The 15,163-nt window shown below is 52.5% G+C and overlaps 1 protein-coding gene and 1 long non-coding RNA gene across 11 annotated transcripts; both read left to right on the plus strand.

Moving 5' to 3' along the window:
* Nucleotides 1-253: 253 nt before the first annotated feature.
* Nucleotides 254-3,008, plus strand: LOC147350934 (uncharacterized). The gene is made up of 2 exons (XR_015147008.1): nt 254-510; nt 1,760-3,008. It is a non-coding gene; the product is annotated as an uncharacterized LOC147350934 (long non-coding RNA).
* A 3,456-nt stretch (nt 3,009-6,464) lies between these two features.
* Nucleotides 6,465-14,911, plus strand: AMZ2 (archaelysin family metallopeptidase 2). 10 transcript variants are annotated; one of them, XM_086355860.1, is made up of 10 exons: nt 6,465-6,511; nt 6,688-6,802; nt 7,015-7,102; nt 7,572-7,642; nt 7,841-8,123; nt 8,797-8,970; nt 9,072-9,200; nt 12,256-12,419; nt 13,672-13,848; nt 14,714-14,911. In XM_086355860.1, exons 4-10 carry the CDS (start codon nt 7,616-7,618, stop codon nt 14,867-14,869), a joined length of 1,110 nt encoding a protein of 369 aa, XP_086211986.1. In that variant the 5' UTR covers nt 6,465-6,511; nt 6,688-6,802; nt 7,015-7,102; nt 7,572-7,615; the 3' UTR covers nt 14,870-14,911. The 10 variants fall into 10 exon arrangements, with proteins under 10 accessions (XP_086211986.1, XP_086211984.1, XP_086211989.1 ...); XM_086355858.1 differs by having other exon boundaries at nt 6,465-6,494; XM_086355863.1 differs by lacking the exon at nt 7,572-7,642.
* Nucleotides 14,912-15,163: the final 252 nt, after the last annotated feature.

Raw genomic sequence — 15,163 nt, forward strand, 5'->3', positions numbered from 1 at the left:
TTTGAAAATGCACAGCATGAAAAAGTCTGCATGTTCAGCCAGTGTTCCCAGGTTATTTCCGGGCGGGATCAGGACCGATTCTGTTCCTTTGCCTACTTTGCCATCCCTTCCACGTTTCTATCAGAAGCATGTCTCACTGGTGTCTACTGTTACTCGGACTCCAGGAGAAATGCGTTTTTATGCCCAACAAGCAATGAGTGTTTTCTAACCACTCAGGTGCCACCCTGACGATTCGCTCTTTCCTGTTCGCTTCAGCCACCCTCTGCCCTCCAACAGCGTCTCCACATCCGTCCTCCCCTGTCCCTAAGTTAACCCAGCTGCCCCGGGTTTCAGGGAGTGAGGGTGCTGTCTGGCGTGGAGACCGAGCAGGGCTTGAGGTCCAGGGTGGCCCCCCGAGGTGGCGCCTCCATGAACACAGGCTGGTATCCCCTCGGCAGGAGCGGACTGGATTCCAGCTCCCGCGAGAAGCCGTGAAGACCACACCCGGGCAGAGAGGCTCCGCCTGCTCAGGTGCGTCTGAACCGCGCCCCCGCCCCGCGGCCCGTGTTTCTTCCCCCTCAGGGAAGGCGACCGTGAGGACCTGGCCAGAGAGAAGCTGGCGGCTTCTGGGCGGCCGCCCCCGCCCCCAGGACGTCCGAGGACACAGCGGTGTCTTCGGCGTTTCCACCGAGGTCACTGGTCTAGTGGGTTGCTGGCTGTTTCGTCTGTGCTGAGACACTTCCTCTTTCATTTGCGTCTCATCCACACCCACCCCCGGCTCCCCAGCCGCCCGCCCGCCTTCCTGGAGACTGAAAAAGGGGAACGTGAGAGAAAACCGTGACTTTCAGATGCAGCTCCAGCGCAGAGAGGGTGCCAGTGATTTCAGGAGGTGGGGGGGCGGGCGAGGTGGGGGCGCGGTTCATGACGCCCTCCAGGGGCCCCAGGTCACGTCCCCTCACTCACGTCCCCAGCTCCCACCCAAGGGGTCCTAGATGCCACCCACAGGCGATCCTGGGGACCTGACCCCTGTGTTTCAGGAGTGACATTCTTAAAGTCAAAGCCACAGTCTGCTGTTCCTCATTTCACTGGGTTTGTTCATTTGCAAGACAGAGACACACACACGTGTGTCTGTATACATGTGCAGGCGCACACACACACATGCAGATTGTGGCAGCTTTGGGAAACAGTCTGAGGCTCAGAAAATAACTTGCCTGACAAGACATCAAAGAGCTGCAGAAAGAGGCCGTGGCACCCAAGGCCAGGGTGGCGGGCTTCTCTGCAGTGTGCAGCGGGCTCATGATAAGCATCAGTTTGCTCCAGTCAGTTGAATCAGAACTCTAACAGTTTGTTTGTTCCGGGAAACAGTAACTGAAGTCACAAATCATAAATAATGAAAGCTAGAAAAATCCCCTTTTAAACTAATGGGCTCAAAGATGTCTTGCTTTTCATTTCTGCTAATGGCTTTGCTGCCTTGGCACAGCCTGAGCTGGTCCACTGCAGGCAAACTGAGCCTCGGATGGGTCCAGAAAGTGATTTCTAAGCTGGGTGTTTGGGACACAGGATGTGTTTCCCTAGCAACTGTCCTTCCCAGCGTGCCTGGGTTCTCAGCTTAACTGCACACATGGTCCAACCCCTACTGAACCTGCGCTCTGGGTCTTGGAGCACAGGTTGTCTGAATTGCAAGAGGGAGAAAAGAAGTCAGCTCCTCCCTCCCCGTGGAGCCCTGGCTCTGAGCACACTGGAAACACAAGTTAACTTTCTTTTCTGTCTTCCCTTCCAGTAATCAGGTAGAGATGTGAGAGCTGGACCATAATTAGGCTGAGGGTGGAAGAATTGATGCTTTTGAACTGTGGTGTTGGAGAAGACTCTTGAGAGTCCCTTGGACTGCAAGGAGATCCAACCAGTCAGTCCTAAAGGAAATCAACCCTGAATATTCATTGGAAGGACTGATGCTGAAGCTGAAACTTCAGTACTTTGGCCACCGGATGTGAAGAGCGACTGATTAGAAAAGACTGATGCTGGGAAAGATTGAGGGCAGGAGAAGGGGACGACAGAGGATGAGATGGTTGGATGGCATCATTGACTCAATGGACATGAGTTTGAGCAAGTTCCGGGAGGTGGTGATGGACAGAGGAGCCTGGTGTGCTGCAGTCCATGGGGTCACAAAGAGTCGGACACGACTGAGCGACTGAACACCACCACCTCCATTGAGGCATCCAGGTCCCAGTGCCCTAGACCCCTGGATCACAGCACCCTCCCTGATCTGCCTTATCTGCTCTGGGCTGCTTTCCTGCTGAGGGACTCTGCAACCTCAAACTACCCACCTTTCCCCACCTCCTGACCCGACTTCCATTTCCTCAGTGATTGATAATCAGAGGAAACCTGGAAGAAAAGCAAACTGAGCAGGGAATGCTTACTAGCAGCTGAATGACTGAGACTCTAAACCCCTCACTGTGTTCTCGTGTTAAAATGAGCTGGTTGTGAGAGCCATCGTGGGCAGTAAGGCAGAGGAGTGAAAACTTGGGGTTAAGGATTCAGAACCTTCACGTTGATGGGCCTCTCGTAAATGACTGACGCTGGCAGTCGGTTAGGAAATGACCCTTCCTTGGGAAAAACACGGTTGTCGCAGGTTCAGACACCGGGGGATCTCCCCTCAGTGAATCAGCTGGTTCTCTGCCAGTTCACATCCGTGAAACCTCAGTGAATAAGCCACTTTTATGCACACAGAACCTTCAACCAGCTTTTTGTGCCTTACGATAACATCTTAACACACAGCCAAGGATCACCAGCTGTTTGTGGAACATTCGAACATGAAAGCAAAAGACCCGAGTACAGGAAACAGCAGAACAAAACTTCAAAAGTAGTGTAGTTAATATCTGTAGAGAGATAAGAGGCGACCTTTTACCCCTGAAGTGAGAGAAGGTGCAAAATAAACAATAAGAACAAGAAAAGGCTTTGGGCTCTTGAAGAGTAGAATGTCTGAAAATAAATATTCAAAAGAAAGGACAGTTGTTGAGAACTTCAGAAAATTGTACAGAAAGATAGATGGGAAAATAGGAAAGAAAAGAAAATTAGGGGATCCATCCTGAAATCCCCATATCCAGGGCGGGGAAAAAAATTGGAGGGAAGAAAATTATAAAGAAATAATACAAGAACATCTCAGGATGGAAGGATAAGCATCTAAAGGTTGAAGGGCCCAGACCTCCCTGCTGGTCCAGTGGTTAGGAATCTACCTGCCACTGCAGGGGACATGGGTTCCATCCCTGGTCAGGGAAAATCCCACACGCCATGGGGCAACTAAGCTGCTGTACCCCAACTACAGAGCCCTCACGCCTAGAGCCTGTGCCTTGTGACAGAGAAGCCATTGCCATGAGTAGCCTGCGCCCCCAAAACTAGAGAGTAGCCCCCACTTGCGGCAACTAGAGAAAACCTTAGTGGTGTCTGACTCTGTGTGATCCCAGGGACTGTAGCCCACCAGGCTCCTCTGTCCATGGGCTTCTCCAGGTAGGAATACTGGAGAGCAGCCATTCACTTCACAGGAAAGCCTGCATGCAGCAGCCCACAGGCAGCGCAGCACACCCCCCGCCCCCCACCCCCACCAAGAAAAAAGATACACAAGGTATTTTTTAAAAAAGAAGACTGAAGGGCCCAATGAGTGAGCCACAAAATGAAGATGGGGCAAACCTCTCAGACTAGGACACATCTTTAAAAACTTAAAAACTTGAGTTCTTCAGCACGCCAAGGATAAAGAGAAAACCGTAAGACGTTCCTCAAAAAAGCAGGTATTATTAATAACATACCAAGGATGAGGAGTCAAAGTGACATTACTGGAATCAAAAAGAAATTGAAGAGTTATTACAGTTCTGAGAGAAACTGATTTCAGCCTAAAATTGCACACCAATCCAGGGAAATACCTCAGTCAGGTATGAGGGTAAAATAAAAACATTTCAGATCTGCAGGATTTCCAAATATATACCTCTATGTGGAAAATTCTGAAAGAGATGGGAATACCAAACTACCTGACCTGCCTCTTGAGAAACCTATATGCAGGTCAGGAAGCAACAGTTAGGACTGGACATGGAATAACAGACTGGTTCCAAATAGGAAAAGGAGTGCGTCAAGGCTGTATACTGTCACCCTGCTTATTTAACTTATATGCAGAGTACCTCATGAGAAACGCTGGGCTGGAGGAAGCACAAGCTGGAATCAAGATGGCTGGGAGAAATATCAAAATATACAGATGACATCACCCTTATGGCAGAAAGTGAGGAGGAACTCAAAAGCCTCTTGATGAAAGAGAGTGAAAAGTTGGCTGAAAGCTCAACATTCAGAAAATGAAGATCATGGCATCTGGTCCCATCACTTCATGGGAAATAGATGGGAAAACAGTGGAAACAGTGTCAGACTTTGTTTTGGGGGGCTCCAAAAGCACTGCAGATGGTGACTGCAGCCGTGAAATTAAAAGATGTTTACTCCTTGGAAGGAAAGTTATGACCAACCTAGACAGCATATTAAAAAGCAGAGACATTACTTTGCCAACAAAGGTCCGTCTAGTCAAGGCTATGGTTTTTCCTGTGGTCATGTATGGATGTGAGAGTTGGACTGTGAAGAAAGCTGAGCGCCGAAGAATTGATGGTTTTGAACTGTGGTGTTGGAGAAGACTCTTGAGAGTCCCTTGGACTGCAAGGAGATCCAACCAGTCCATTCTAAAGATCAGTCCTGGGTGTTCATTGGAAGGAATGATGCTAAAGCTGAAACTCCAGTACTTTGGCCACCTCATGCGAAGAGTTGACTCACTGGAAAAGATTCTGATGCTGGGAGGAATTGGGGGCAGGAGGACAAGGGAACGACAGAGGATGAGATGGCTGGATGGCATCACCGACTTGATGGACGTGAGTGTGAGTGAACTCCAGGAGTTGGTGATGAACAGGAAGACCTGGCATTCTGCAATTCATGAGGTCGCAAAGAGTCGGACATGACTGAGCGATTGGACTGAACTGAACTTTTATTCCAAAACCTGCTGGGGGCAGTGCCACTGCATTTCTTTATCCTTCTAATTTTGTTACAAATTTTCTTTTTGAACAAGGATGACTGGCACACAGACTCATTTCTAATCAGGAGAACCTCTTCCAAGAGGTTACTTGGCAGTGGCAGGACAGGGGCTTGGAATGAAAACCTGAATGTAGAGGCATTTTTGAGTGAATGCTGGGGCGGGGGAGGAGGTGAAAGTGAAGTCAAAGTCACTCAGTCATGTCCCACTCTTCGAGACCCCATGGGTTAGTCCATGGAATTCTCCAGGCCAGAATACTGGAGTGGGTAGCCTTTCCCTTCTCCAGGGGATCTTTCCAACCCAGGGATCATACCCAGGTCTCCCACATTGCGTGGATTCTTTACCAGCTGAGCCCTAAGGGAAGCCCAAGAATACTGGAGTGGGTAGCCTAGCCCTTCTCCAGCAGATCTTCCCGACCCAGGATCCAGGAATCGAACCGGGGTCTCCTGCATCGCAGGCGGATTCTTTACCAGGGAAGCTGAGCCACCAGGCAAGGTGGGGAGGGAAAAGGGGCAGCAGGGATGTCTGGGGTTAGGTGCCGGGAGTCGGGCGCCCCTTTAGGACAGGTATGAAAAAAGGTATGGGGAAACGGTTATAAAGGGTTAGGTGTTCCCCGGGCTTCAGGTAGCTGCCAGGACAGAGGGGCTGCGAGCGCACGAACTGGAGGGAGAGTGAAGGGAGCCGGTCAGAGAGGAGGGAGGAGGAGGCCGACAGGAGACCCCCACGTCGAAGGGGAAGGGCCGTGCGAATGGGCAGCACTGGGCTGGGCCGGGGAGCCTGCACTTTGACCCCGCGCCTTTTCAGCCTGCCCAAGCCCTCGGGATCGGAGCTGCCCCTTCCGTCCTGCACTCTGAGGCTGCGGGGCTCAAGTCCCACCAAGGGGCGCGTCCCGGGGAAGAGAAGCCCGGCCCGGGTCGCGTGCCCTGGACGCCGCCTCCACGCCCAGGCCGCGCGTCCACCCGCGGACTCGCTCCCGCGCCGGGGACTCGTCTCGCCTGGGGCGCCGCTCGCACCCACAGCCAACCCGGCACGCGCACAAACAGCTGACCCCGCGGCGCAGGCGTGGCCGGACAGCGGCGCCCCCGGACGGCAGCGCGGAAAGGGGAGCGTGGGGCGGATCTCGGCGCCTGGTCGCCCCCTCGCGACCGCGCTTCGCTCGACGGCGTAGGGGAAGCAGCGGCCACTAGTACTCGGGCTCCTTGCCTGCGGGACGGCCTCGCGCTGGGCGTGGCGGGCGCGGAGGGGCGGGGCGACGGAGCGTGCGTGCTACGGCATTGCGTGCGGGGAGCGTGTGGGCGTGGCGGGGCGCAAAGGGGCGGGGCGACGGAGCGTGTGTGCTACGGCGTGGCGGAGCGGGGAGCGCGGGGGCGTGGCAGTGCGCGAAGGGGCGGGGCACGGCGCAGGGCGCGATGCGCACGCGCTTGGGGCCGCCGCCGGGGGCGGGGAGGCGTTGACGCCTTGCGGGGTGAGGATGAAGGGAGGGTACGGGGGGCCGGGCCGCCTGCTGGTGGAGGCGGGGGACAGTCGCGTTCGAGGGGCGGGGGAGGGTGTGAGAGGAGCCGCCGCCGCGGCGGACGCGGGGGCGTCTCGGGGGAGCCGGGCCTAGCCGGGCATCCGGAGGCGGCCTCTGACCCCTGACGCCGCCGTTTTCCCCTCAGGGTGGTGGCTCCCGCGCAGGCGCAGACGGGCCGGCCCGCTAAGGCGGGGCCGCGGCGGGAGCCGCCCCGCCGGTGAAGGTGGGCCGACCGGACGGGACTGGGCCCCATAGCAGCGGTGAGGACCCGTCTCAGCTCCCAGGCGAGCCCAGCCAAGAGAGAGCTTCGTTCTGGAGTTGGCCCTGGACCCCGGAGTTCAGCCCTCAACGGGGACAGCCATTCTCTAAAAATCCCCCCCCGCACCCCCATCGTTAAACTGCAGAAAACCCGGTTAGGCAGCGCGGCGGGCTCCGCACACTGACGTCCCGTTTCTCTCCTTCCCTCACCCAGACCCCTCGGGGAGCAGCTGTGAGCCGGTCACGCGGAGGGATGACCTCTCTAGGCGGGGACGCCGTGTGAGCGGAAGAGATCTGTCAGCGTGAGTCTGGCTCCTGGTCGGTCCCCTGACGGCTTCCCCAGGGTGACACCACCTCAGTGGCCGAGATCCGTTATCAGCCTGCAGCCAAGTTACAGAAACGCAGGACTTAACATGAGTTGCACTTCCCTTTGGTCGGGAACGTCTTTGAGTCACGTGGGAGAGGATGTGTTTCATGTGGCTCTCATGTGTCAGCTCCTAATATCATTATTACCCAAAGGGCGAGGAAATAGGGAATCGGGTCGTGTCTTAGGGTGACCACGAACGTTTATAGTGGGAGCAGGTTCCCTAAGAGGTGGAGGAATGAATCTCATGATTGTCTTTACACTCTTTCAGATACTCTCCCCAAGAAATTGACTTTTTTTTTTTTAATTGGGCTGCCGTTGGGTTCTGGTTACATCCCACAGTATCTTCCTTGCGACCTGTGAGGCCTTTCACTGGGCCTCATAGACTCTCTCGTTGTGGCTCACAGGCTTAGTCGCTTCGAGGCGTGTGGGATCTTATGCTTGACTGTGTATGGAACCTGCATCTCCTGCGTTGCAGGTCAGATTCTTAACCACTGGACCACCAGGGAAGCCCCCCTAAGAAACTGATTAGAAACGGTGGAAGCGGGCAGTCCTCTGGTGATGACGCCCAGGCGTTAGCAATCAGTCATTTCATTCTAGGAGAAATAAGTGATGTCTGTAAAGACCCCAGTTTGGATATGCATGGTCTGTGTGACCACGTGTGTCCTTCTGGCAGATGCAAACGGTAGGGCACTCTGAACACACCCTGAAGACGGCCCTCATCTCAAAGAACCCAGAGCTTGTGAAGCAGTATGAGCAGTTGGACCCCGGGGAGCAGCGCCTGCTGAACGAGGCCTTCCGGCCCCACAGCGATCTCTTTGGACCCATTACTTTGCATTCTCCATCGGACTGGATAATCTCCCATCCTGAGGCTCCGCAAGACTTTGAACAGTTTTTCAGTAATCTTCACAGAAAGAGCCCTTCTCCGGGGAAGCAGACTATTTACATACAGTGCATTGGTGCGTCTTGCCAGTATGCTGGGTTTGGTTTGGTTTTGTGATGGTGCTGTTGCCGTGGACAGTTTGCCTTGTCCGTCTCATTCAAGTGGGCAGTTTTTATAATCATTTTTGACATTCGTTCCCACAGTGGAAGTTTGGTAACCAAACTGCCTTGAAAGAGAAGGTTTTGTTTTGTTCAAAAAATTTTATTTATTGACTGTGCTGGTTCTTCGTAGCTGCACATTTGACTTCTCTAGCTGGGGCAAGCAGGGCCTGCTTTGTAGTTGCAGTGCATGGGTTTCTCATTGTGGTGCCCTGTTGGAGAACGCAGGCCTAGGGCGTGCGAGCCTTGGTAGTTGCAACACATGGGCTCAGTAGTCTCTGCTCCCGAGCTATCGAGCACAGGCTCAGTGGTTGTGGCACCTGGGCTTAGTTGCTCCCAGGCCTGGGGGATCTTCCCAGACCAGGGATCCAGCCTGTGTCTCCTGCGTTGGCAGGCAGGTTCCTTACCATTGAGCCACCAGGGAGTCAGGTTTTCTTTCTAATCTGTGTTCACCTTAGTGAACGGTAACTGTGTATTGAAAATCTAGAGTTTGTTTGTTCCTAATTCCACATTTCTAACTGTAGACTGAGGTAAAGACTGTTCTGATCATCTCAAAATCTCTCTTTAAATTTTCTTCTGTATCTGTCATAGGATTGCTGGGAAACACCAGAAGTATCAGTGAAGAATATTTGAAATGGCTCAAGGGCTACTGTGAAGCCTTCTTCTACGGGTTGACAGTCAAACTCCTAGAGCCGATTCCTGTCTCTGCAACCAGATGTTCCTTTAGAATCAACGATAGCACACTGAACCTTCAGATTCATGCAGGTGAACGGGGCAGCCTTACAGCTTGAATTGAGTAAAGTATGTAGGTATATGTACACACACACACACACAAATATATCTTAAACATAATTTTTTTTTAATAGGGCAGATCCTGACGTTCTTAAAAAAGAAGAAACCCGAAGATGCCTTTTGTGTTGTGGGAGTAACGATGATCGATCTTTACCCAAGAGACTCCTGGAATTTTGTCTTTGGACAGGCTTCTTTGACAGAGGGTATTCCTTTTTGACATTGTTGGTAGAAACTTGCTCAGCTTGAGACTCTGTGTGAAGATTTTGAAAGAGAGAAAAAATTCCAACCAATTACAGTTTTTTCCCCTTCCAATTACAGTTTAGATGTGAAGGCCTTGTAGTATTTCTGGTGCAGCATCCTGCCGTGGTGGAAAGGATGCTCTGGATAGGCCCTGATGATCTGGGTCCGTTCCCGTCCCCCCAGCTTGGCTGTTCACTGCCTGCTAGCACCACCTTGGAGCTAATAATACCTGTTTGACTGTGCTGTTTTGAGATCATTTACATAAAATTGCTGATCCATAGAAAGTGTGTAGTTATGGCTGGCACATATGTAGACATTCAGTGCAACAGATGGCAAATGGAGATAGTTCAGTGACAAGGTGAATCAAATAAGGATATTTGAACTGTTATTAATGGAAGCAGAAATGGCGCTAATTGTTTTTCAGCTCTTTCCGTAGTTGTCATTAGATGAGGTCGCTGTGCACTGATTTATAAGTGTGCGCTTCACATCCTGTGTCTCAGAACAGACGTTTTGTTATTTATGGTCAGTTTCAGTCTTTGACTTGAAATAAGCTTAACTGTGACTCACAGGGAACCCTGCCTTTTAACACTGGGGAGGAAAAGGCTCTATAAGGAAGTCATATATTTGCCTATTTGGGTTTTTTTTCTTTTTTTTTTTTTGCCTTCTCTCCACTTCTCCCACCCTTCCATTTCTGCTCTTGTTTTTCTGCCTACATCCCTCAGGATCTAAGACAGGTTCGAAGGGGAGAAGTCCACTGAGCTGAGGGGCATGGTTGCCCACTGTCGTTCTGGGGGCAGGAACAGATAGCAGGGGCTGGGCTGTGCGAGCTCAGGGTTCACAGACGGACTGTCAGTCTGGAGTGTGTGAGCCCCAGGGTGGCAGGGTAGGGAGCTCTTGCTACCAAGGGCTTCTCCCTGTCAGATCCCCCTCTTCCCCATTTGTCGGATCTGGGGCCCAGGATGCTGTGGGGCCTCTTTTTCTGCCCTTCCTTCATTCTCATTCTCCATTTGTAGTCTTCATAGTCCCTCAGCCCTACACCCATTAAGGCACGGGGCTTCCCAGGTGACACTAGCGGTGAAGAATCCGCCTGCCAGTGCAGGACACACAAGAGATGCAGGTTAGATCCCTGGGTCGGGAAGATCCCCTGGAGGAAGAAATGGCTACCCACTCCAGCTTTCTTGCCTGAACAATCCCATGGACAGAGGAGCCTGGCAGGCTGCAGTCTGCGGGGCTGCAAAGAGCTGGACACGGCTGAGCAGCTGAGCACGAGCGAGTGCCCACCCACATCTGCCTGCCCCCCCGCGGTGACCCCCTAGTGCTCTCTGAGAGGCCTGGGTCAGTGCTGTCCTGCTGATGTTTTTTGTACGAGCCTTCTATCAGAAAAAAAAAGAGTGAACCAAAAAGTTGTATGAGACAAATCCTTTATTATTAACTTGAGAGAAATAGAATCATTAAACATTTTTAAACAATTTTTATCTAGATATTGTTAACCAATTTATCTTATGCATTTGAGGAGGTCAGGAAGCATTCTCCCCAAGTGTTTCTGCTGCTTTTTTGTTCCCCAATAAGTTTCTTAAATTTTGCATGACGTGAGAGAAGATGTAATGAGGGAGCAGGGTTGCTGAGCCCTGCGGTGAGGGGGTCTCCTTACTGCAGGTGACTTTGTTCTCGGCAGGTTTATAAAGATCGGTGTTTTAAAATTGAGATATTTAATTACTAAAGGAAATAATGTATTTGTAGGATTACTAGAAAAAAAATTTTCTTGCTCAAGGTATTATGGGCTTCCCTGGTGGCTCAGTTGGTTAAGAATCTGCCTGCAATGCAGGAGACCTGGGTTCGATCCCTAGGTTGGGAAGATCCCCTGGAGAGGGAGCGGCTACCCACTCCAGTATTCTGGCCTAGAGAATTCCATGGACTGTCCATGGGGTCACAAAGAGTCGGACAGGACTGAGCAACTTATACTTTCAAAGGTGTTGTAGTGAAATGTGCCAACTTTTGTTTGGTCAAAGGACGTCACTTGGGAGTGAGTAGGTTTAGTTTTTTTTTAACTTCTAGAACGCCCTTTTCTCTATATTTCAAATATGGAGGTGCGGTGAGGCGCATTCTTTTTGGATCAAATTTAGGTTTGACAAACTTACTATGAATTTATTTCCTTAACAAAAAAGTTCTGTATTACTTTCAAACTAGCAACTGAAAGAGAAGCCTGCATGAAAGAGACCATGTAGACCAGCTGGACTGTAAAGCGGTCAGCCCCTGTAGAGTGAGCTGTGTGTGTCTGTTCTCCGCGTACGGAGATGGCCGAAACTAGCTGAAGTGTCACAGGAAGTCAGTTACAGGCGTGTTTGTTCTGGTCACTGGTGCCAGCCATAGAGAGAGCCGTGCTGTTTACAGATGGGAGGACGGGGGAGGTTCTTCAGTCTGAAAGTGGGGTCCAAGTGTGGTCTCCAAGGTGCTGGGGGGCAGCAGCGGGCAGAGGGAAGAGGGAAGGACAGGCGCCTTAGGGGTGTGCCTGCCCGGAGACCCGTTTCCCGCAGTTTTCCAGAGAGAGCGTGAGCGCCCGTGGTCCTGAACCCTGCTGCTCCTTTTGGAATACTTGATTGGGGCGATTTAAGAAAAATTTTTTTTTTTGGCTGCCCCACGAGGCTTGCAGGATCTTAGTTCGTCAAGCAGGGATTGAACCCTGGTGCTTAGCAGTGAAAGTGCAGAGTCTAAACCACTGGACTGCCAAGGAATTCCTGAGAAAATATTTTATGGGGAAAAAGAAAACAAACTCTGTGGAACTTTCTTTTTCTGAAGAATTGGACCTCAAGACCTCTGAGTTGTACAGAGCAGAGCAGGTTGGACAGCAGAAGGCTCTCAGGAACCTGGGGCAGAAGTCCCCTTGTTGGGCAGACCTCCCTGAGCCCAGGGGGCTGCGGGCATGCCCTGGCCAGGTGCCCAAGCAGGCCCTTAACTGGTAGTTCCCCCAGAGGAGGGAACCTTCATCTCACCGTGTGCTGGCTTGTCGTCTTCCCCCAGGTGTGGGGATATTCAGCTTTGCCAGGTACGGCACGGACTTCTACAGCTCACACTACAAAGGCAAGCTGAAGAAGCTGGAGAGGAAGTCTTCGAGTGACTACTCGGTGTTCGATGACTATTACCTTCCTGAGGCCACCAGTGTGCTGCTGCTCCGCTCGTGTAAGGTGGGTGGCTCACGTGATGTGTCAGCAGTGGCTTGTAAGAGATCGGAGTCCTTTGACATTATATACCCCCAGTCCTGAAGGTCACTATATCAGTGACTTGGTGGTGTTTATACACTTTTAGTGGATATCGCTTGACTGAAATTATCAATAAAAACAATTTAAATGGGGATACTCTTATACTGACATGTACAGCATCTGGGCCTGTTTTTTGTCCTGTAACACACAGCCTTGGCTGTACCCACCTCCTTACTGTTAGCTTGATTCCAGAGTTCATGGTCATCGAGTCAGGCTGCCCCATCGCCAGTCCCCCAAGCCTGCAGGACCCCGCACCCTGGTTTCCCTTCCTGGAGAACAGGCGTCCCTCGGGCCTCTGCTGGCTCCTTCCCCGAGACTTCCCTCCCTGGGGCTCCGGCTCACCTCCTGCAGCCGATGGTCACGCTGCCTGTCCTGACACCTGCCCCGCCCTGCTCTGGAAATCCTGTCTCCTTGTGTCTGTCTGCTTCATGGCTGGAGACACCGGCTTCTCCGCATTCACCAGGGCTGTGAGTTGGGGTCGAGAACACCACCTGATGGAACGATGGTTTCTAAGTAGAGCTGGCCCTTAAGCAGCATGGCTTTTAGCCGTGAGGGTCCACTCACACAGGTGTCTCTCTGACTCCGTAAGTACCACTACCCGGCATGGCCCGGGGAACCGAGGGTGCAGAGGCTGGCTGGGAAGCTGGAGCAGAGTCTTGACTGTGCGGGTGTGGGGTGGGGCTCAGCTGTGCCTTCCCTGCTTTGACCGCTTGTCATCATGCAGATGGAGCCCCTCCCCTCCCCTGCTGCCCTGGCATCTGGGGGAAGGGCTGCAGAGCTGAGTTTCAGCGGGTCCCCCGTCTAGAACAGTGGTCTCCACCAGGGCGAGAGTGCCACCCAGGGCATGTTGGACAAGTCTGCAGACTTCTGGTGGTCACCGTCGGGGAGGGGCTGCTGCTAGCATCCAGGGGGTAGAGGCGGGGAGGCTAGCGCATAGGACCACCCCCTGACCCCCGGCCCCGCCAAGGTGTGATCTGTGGTGTCCGCGGCGGGGAGGTGGAGAACCTGCCGGGGAAGCAGTGGAGCACACAGAGGAGGGTGGGAGACATGGGCAGGTGAGGGGCCAGCGAGCAGGCCCCCGCGACGAGCGGCGCGGAGCGGGCTCCTGTGGATCTGCTTCTGGAGGAGCTCGCCTTGCTGCTGCTGACTCAGGCGCCTCCGTGTGGCTGTCTTGCAGACTCTGACCCACGAGATCGGACACATCTTTGGCCTCCGGCACTGCCAGTGGCTCGCCTGCCTGATGCAAGGCTCCAACCACCTGGAGGAAGCCGACCGGCGCCCGCTGGACCTCTGCCCCATCTGCTTACGCAAGCTGCAGAGTGCCGTCGGCTTCCGGCTCAGAGACCGGTACAAAGTAAGTGGGGAAGTGGTTACTTAAGGAGCAAGTGACCATTTGCTATTAGGCCCTTCTCTGGAGGTGATTTATCAGAGGAAGTTAGAGCAGAGGTAAGCAGGATGCTGTGGTTTAAAAAAAATGCAAAGAAAATCTTAACAGCTTTGACTTGCCTTACGCTTGGACCCCAATGAGACCTGGTGAAGAGGTTTCTGCATTTGCTGTTTGTTTAGGGCCAGAGCGCTTGCCTTTGCAGAACAGAGTAAAACGCCGAAGAGCAAAGTTCATGTTTAAAAACTAGACTATGTGGAGGTGGTTTATCTGTCCAAATGTGGGGCCGCGGTGTGACACTCGTTAGGAGGGACGGGTGGTATTGAGGAGGCAGGAGTGTCCCTATGACCACAGGTGCCCACAAACACGTCAGCGTGTGCGGCATCCCTGCGTGGGTATGGCCACCCACACGGGGGACGCAGTCCCTGTCTGCACGTGTGTGTGCACGTGTGCGTGCCTGCCAGCCCAGTGTGCACACTTAACTTCAGGTGTGTACACGTCCCCATGCACACCGCAGTGCCTCGTGGAACCCTTGGCAAGCTGAGAAAAGAAGAAAATCGTCCTCCCACCTTCAAACACCCGTGTCATCCTTCTCGTCTCCTGTCCCGTGCGTCCTGTGACTGTCCCGTGTGCTCACAGCGGGCGTGGCTCTGGTGCACACTCTTTGATAAGCGTGGTCTCTCCTCCACGACCAGCTCTTATCGGGTGGAACATCTCCGTGGGTGGCATCAGTCACCCATGCAGATCACATGATTTGGGATATCCGGTTTTTCTCGTGCCTGAGTCTGTTCTGCTGTGATATGTTCAAAGATGCGTCTCTTCTCTGATTTTGCAGGCACTGGTCAGGTGGATTGATGCCGAGTCCACTGACACTCCTAGAGTTACTCCAAAACACAGTCGTGAGGAGCTGGTGACTTTGCCAAAACCTGTGGAAGCCTTTAAAGAGTGGAAGGAGTGGGTCACAAGATGCCTGGCTGTTCTCCAGAAATAAGGACCTTCAGTAGGAGTAATTCAAATAAACACGTGCACATCATGCTTTCGTTTGGCTGGAGTACTTCATTGGAATAAACGGATTCTGTGTTGTTTCTGGGCAGTGGAGTGGAGGTTTTTTTTTTTTTTAACAGCACCTGAACTTTGAACTATGGCTCATTTAGAATAAAACTCAAAACTCTCTTCTCTCTTAGTCTGGTCTGCGGGAGCAAGCACATCATTTCCATTCTTCAAATATGTTTATGTCTCATGAGAGGCTAGGACCAGCAGAAATTAGTAAGTAAACAGATCCTAT

Source organism: Bos grunniens, chromosome 19, assembly GCF_055505025.1.
Source record: "Bos grunniens cultivar Pamir isolate PY7600 chromosome 19, Bosgru_T2T1.0, whole genome shotgun sequence".
Lineage (NCBI taxonomy): Eukaryota > Metazoa > Chordata > Mammalia > Artiodactyla > Bovidae > Bos > Bos grunniens.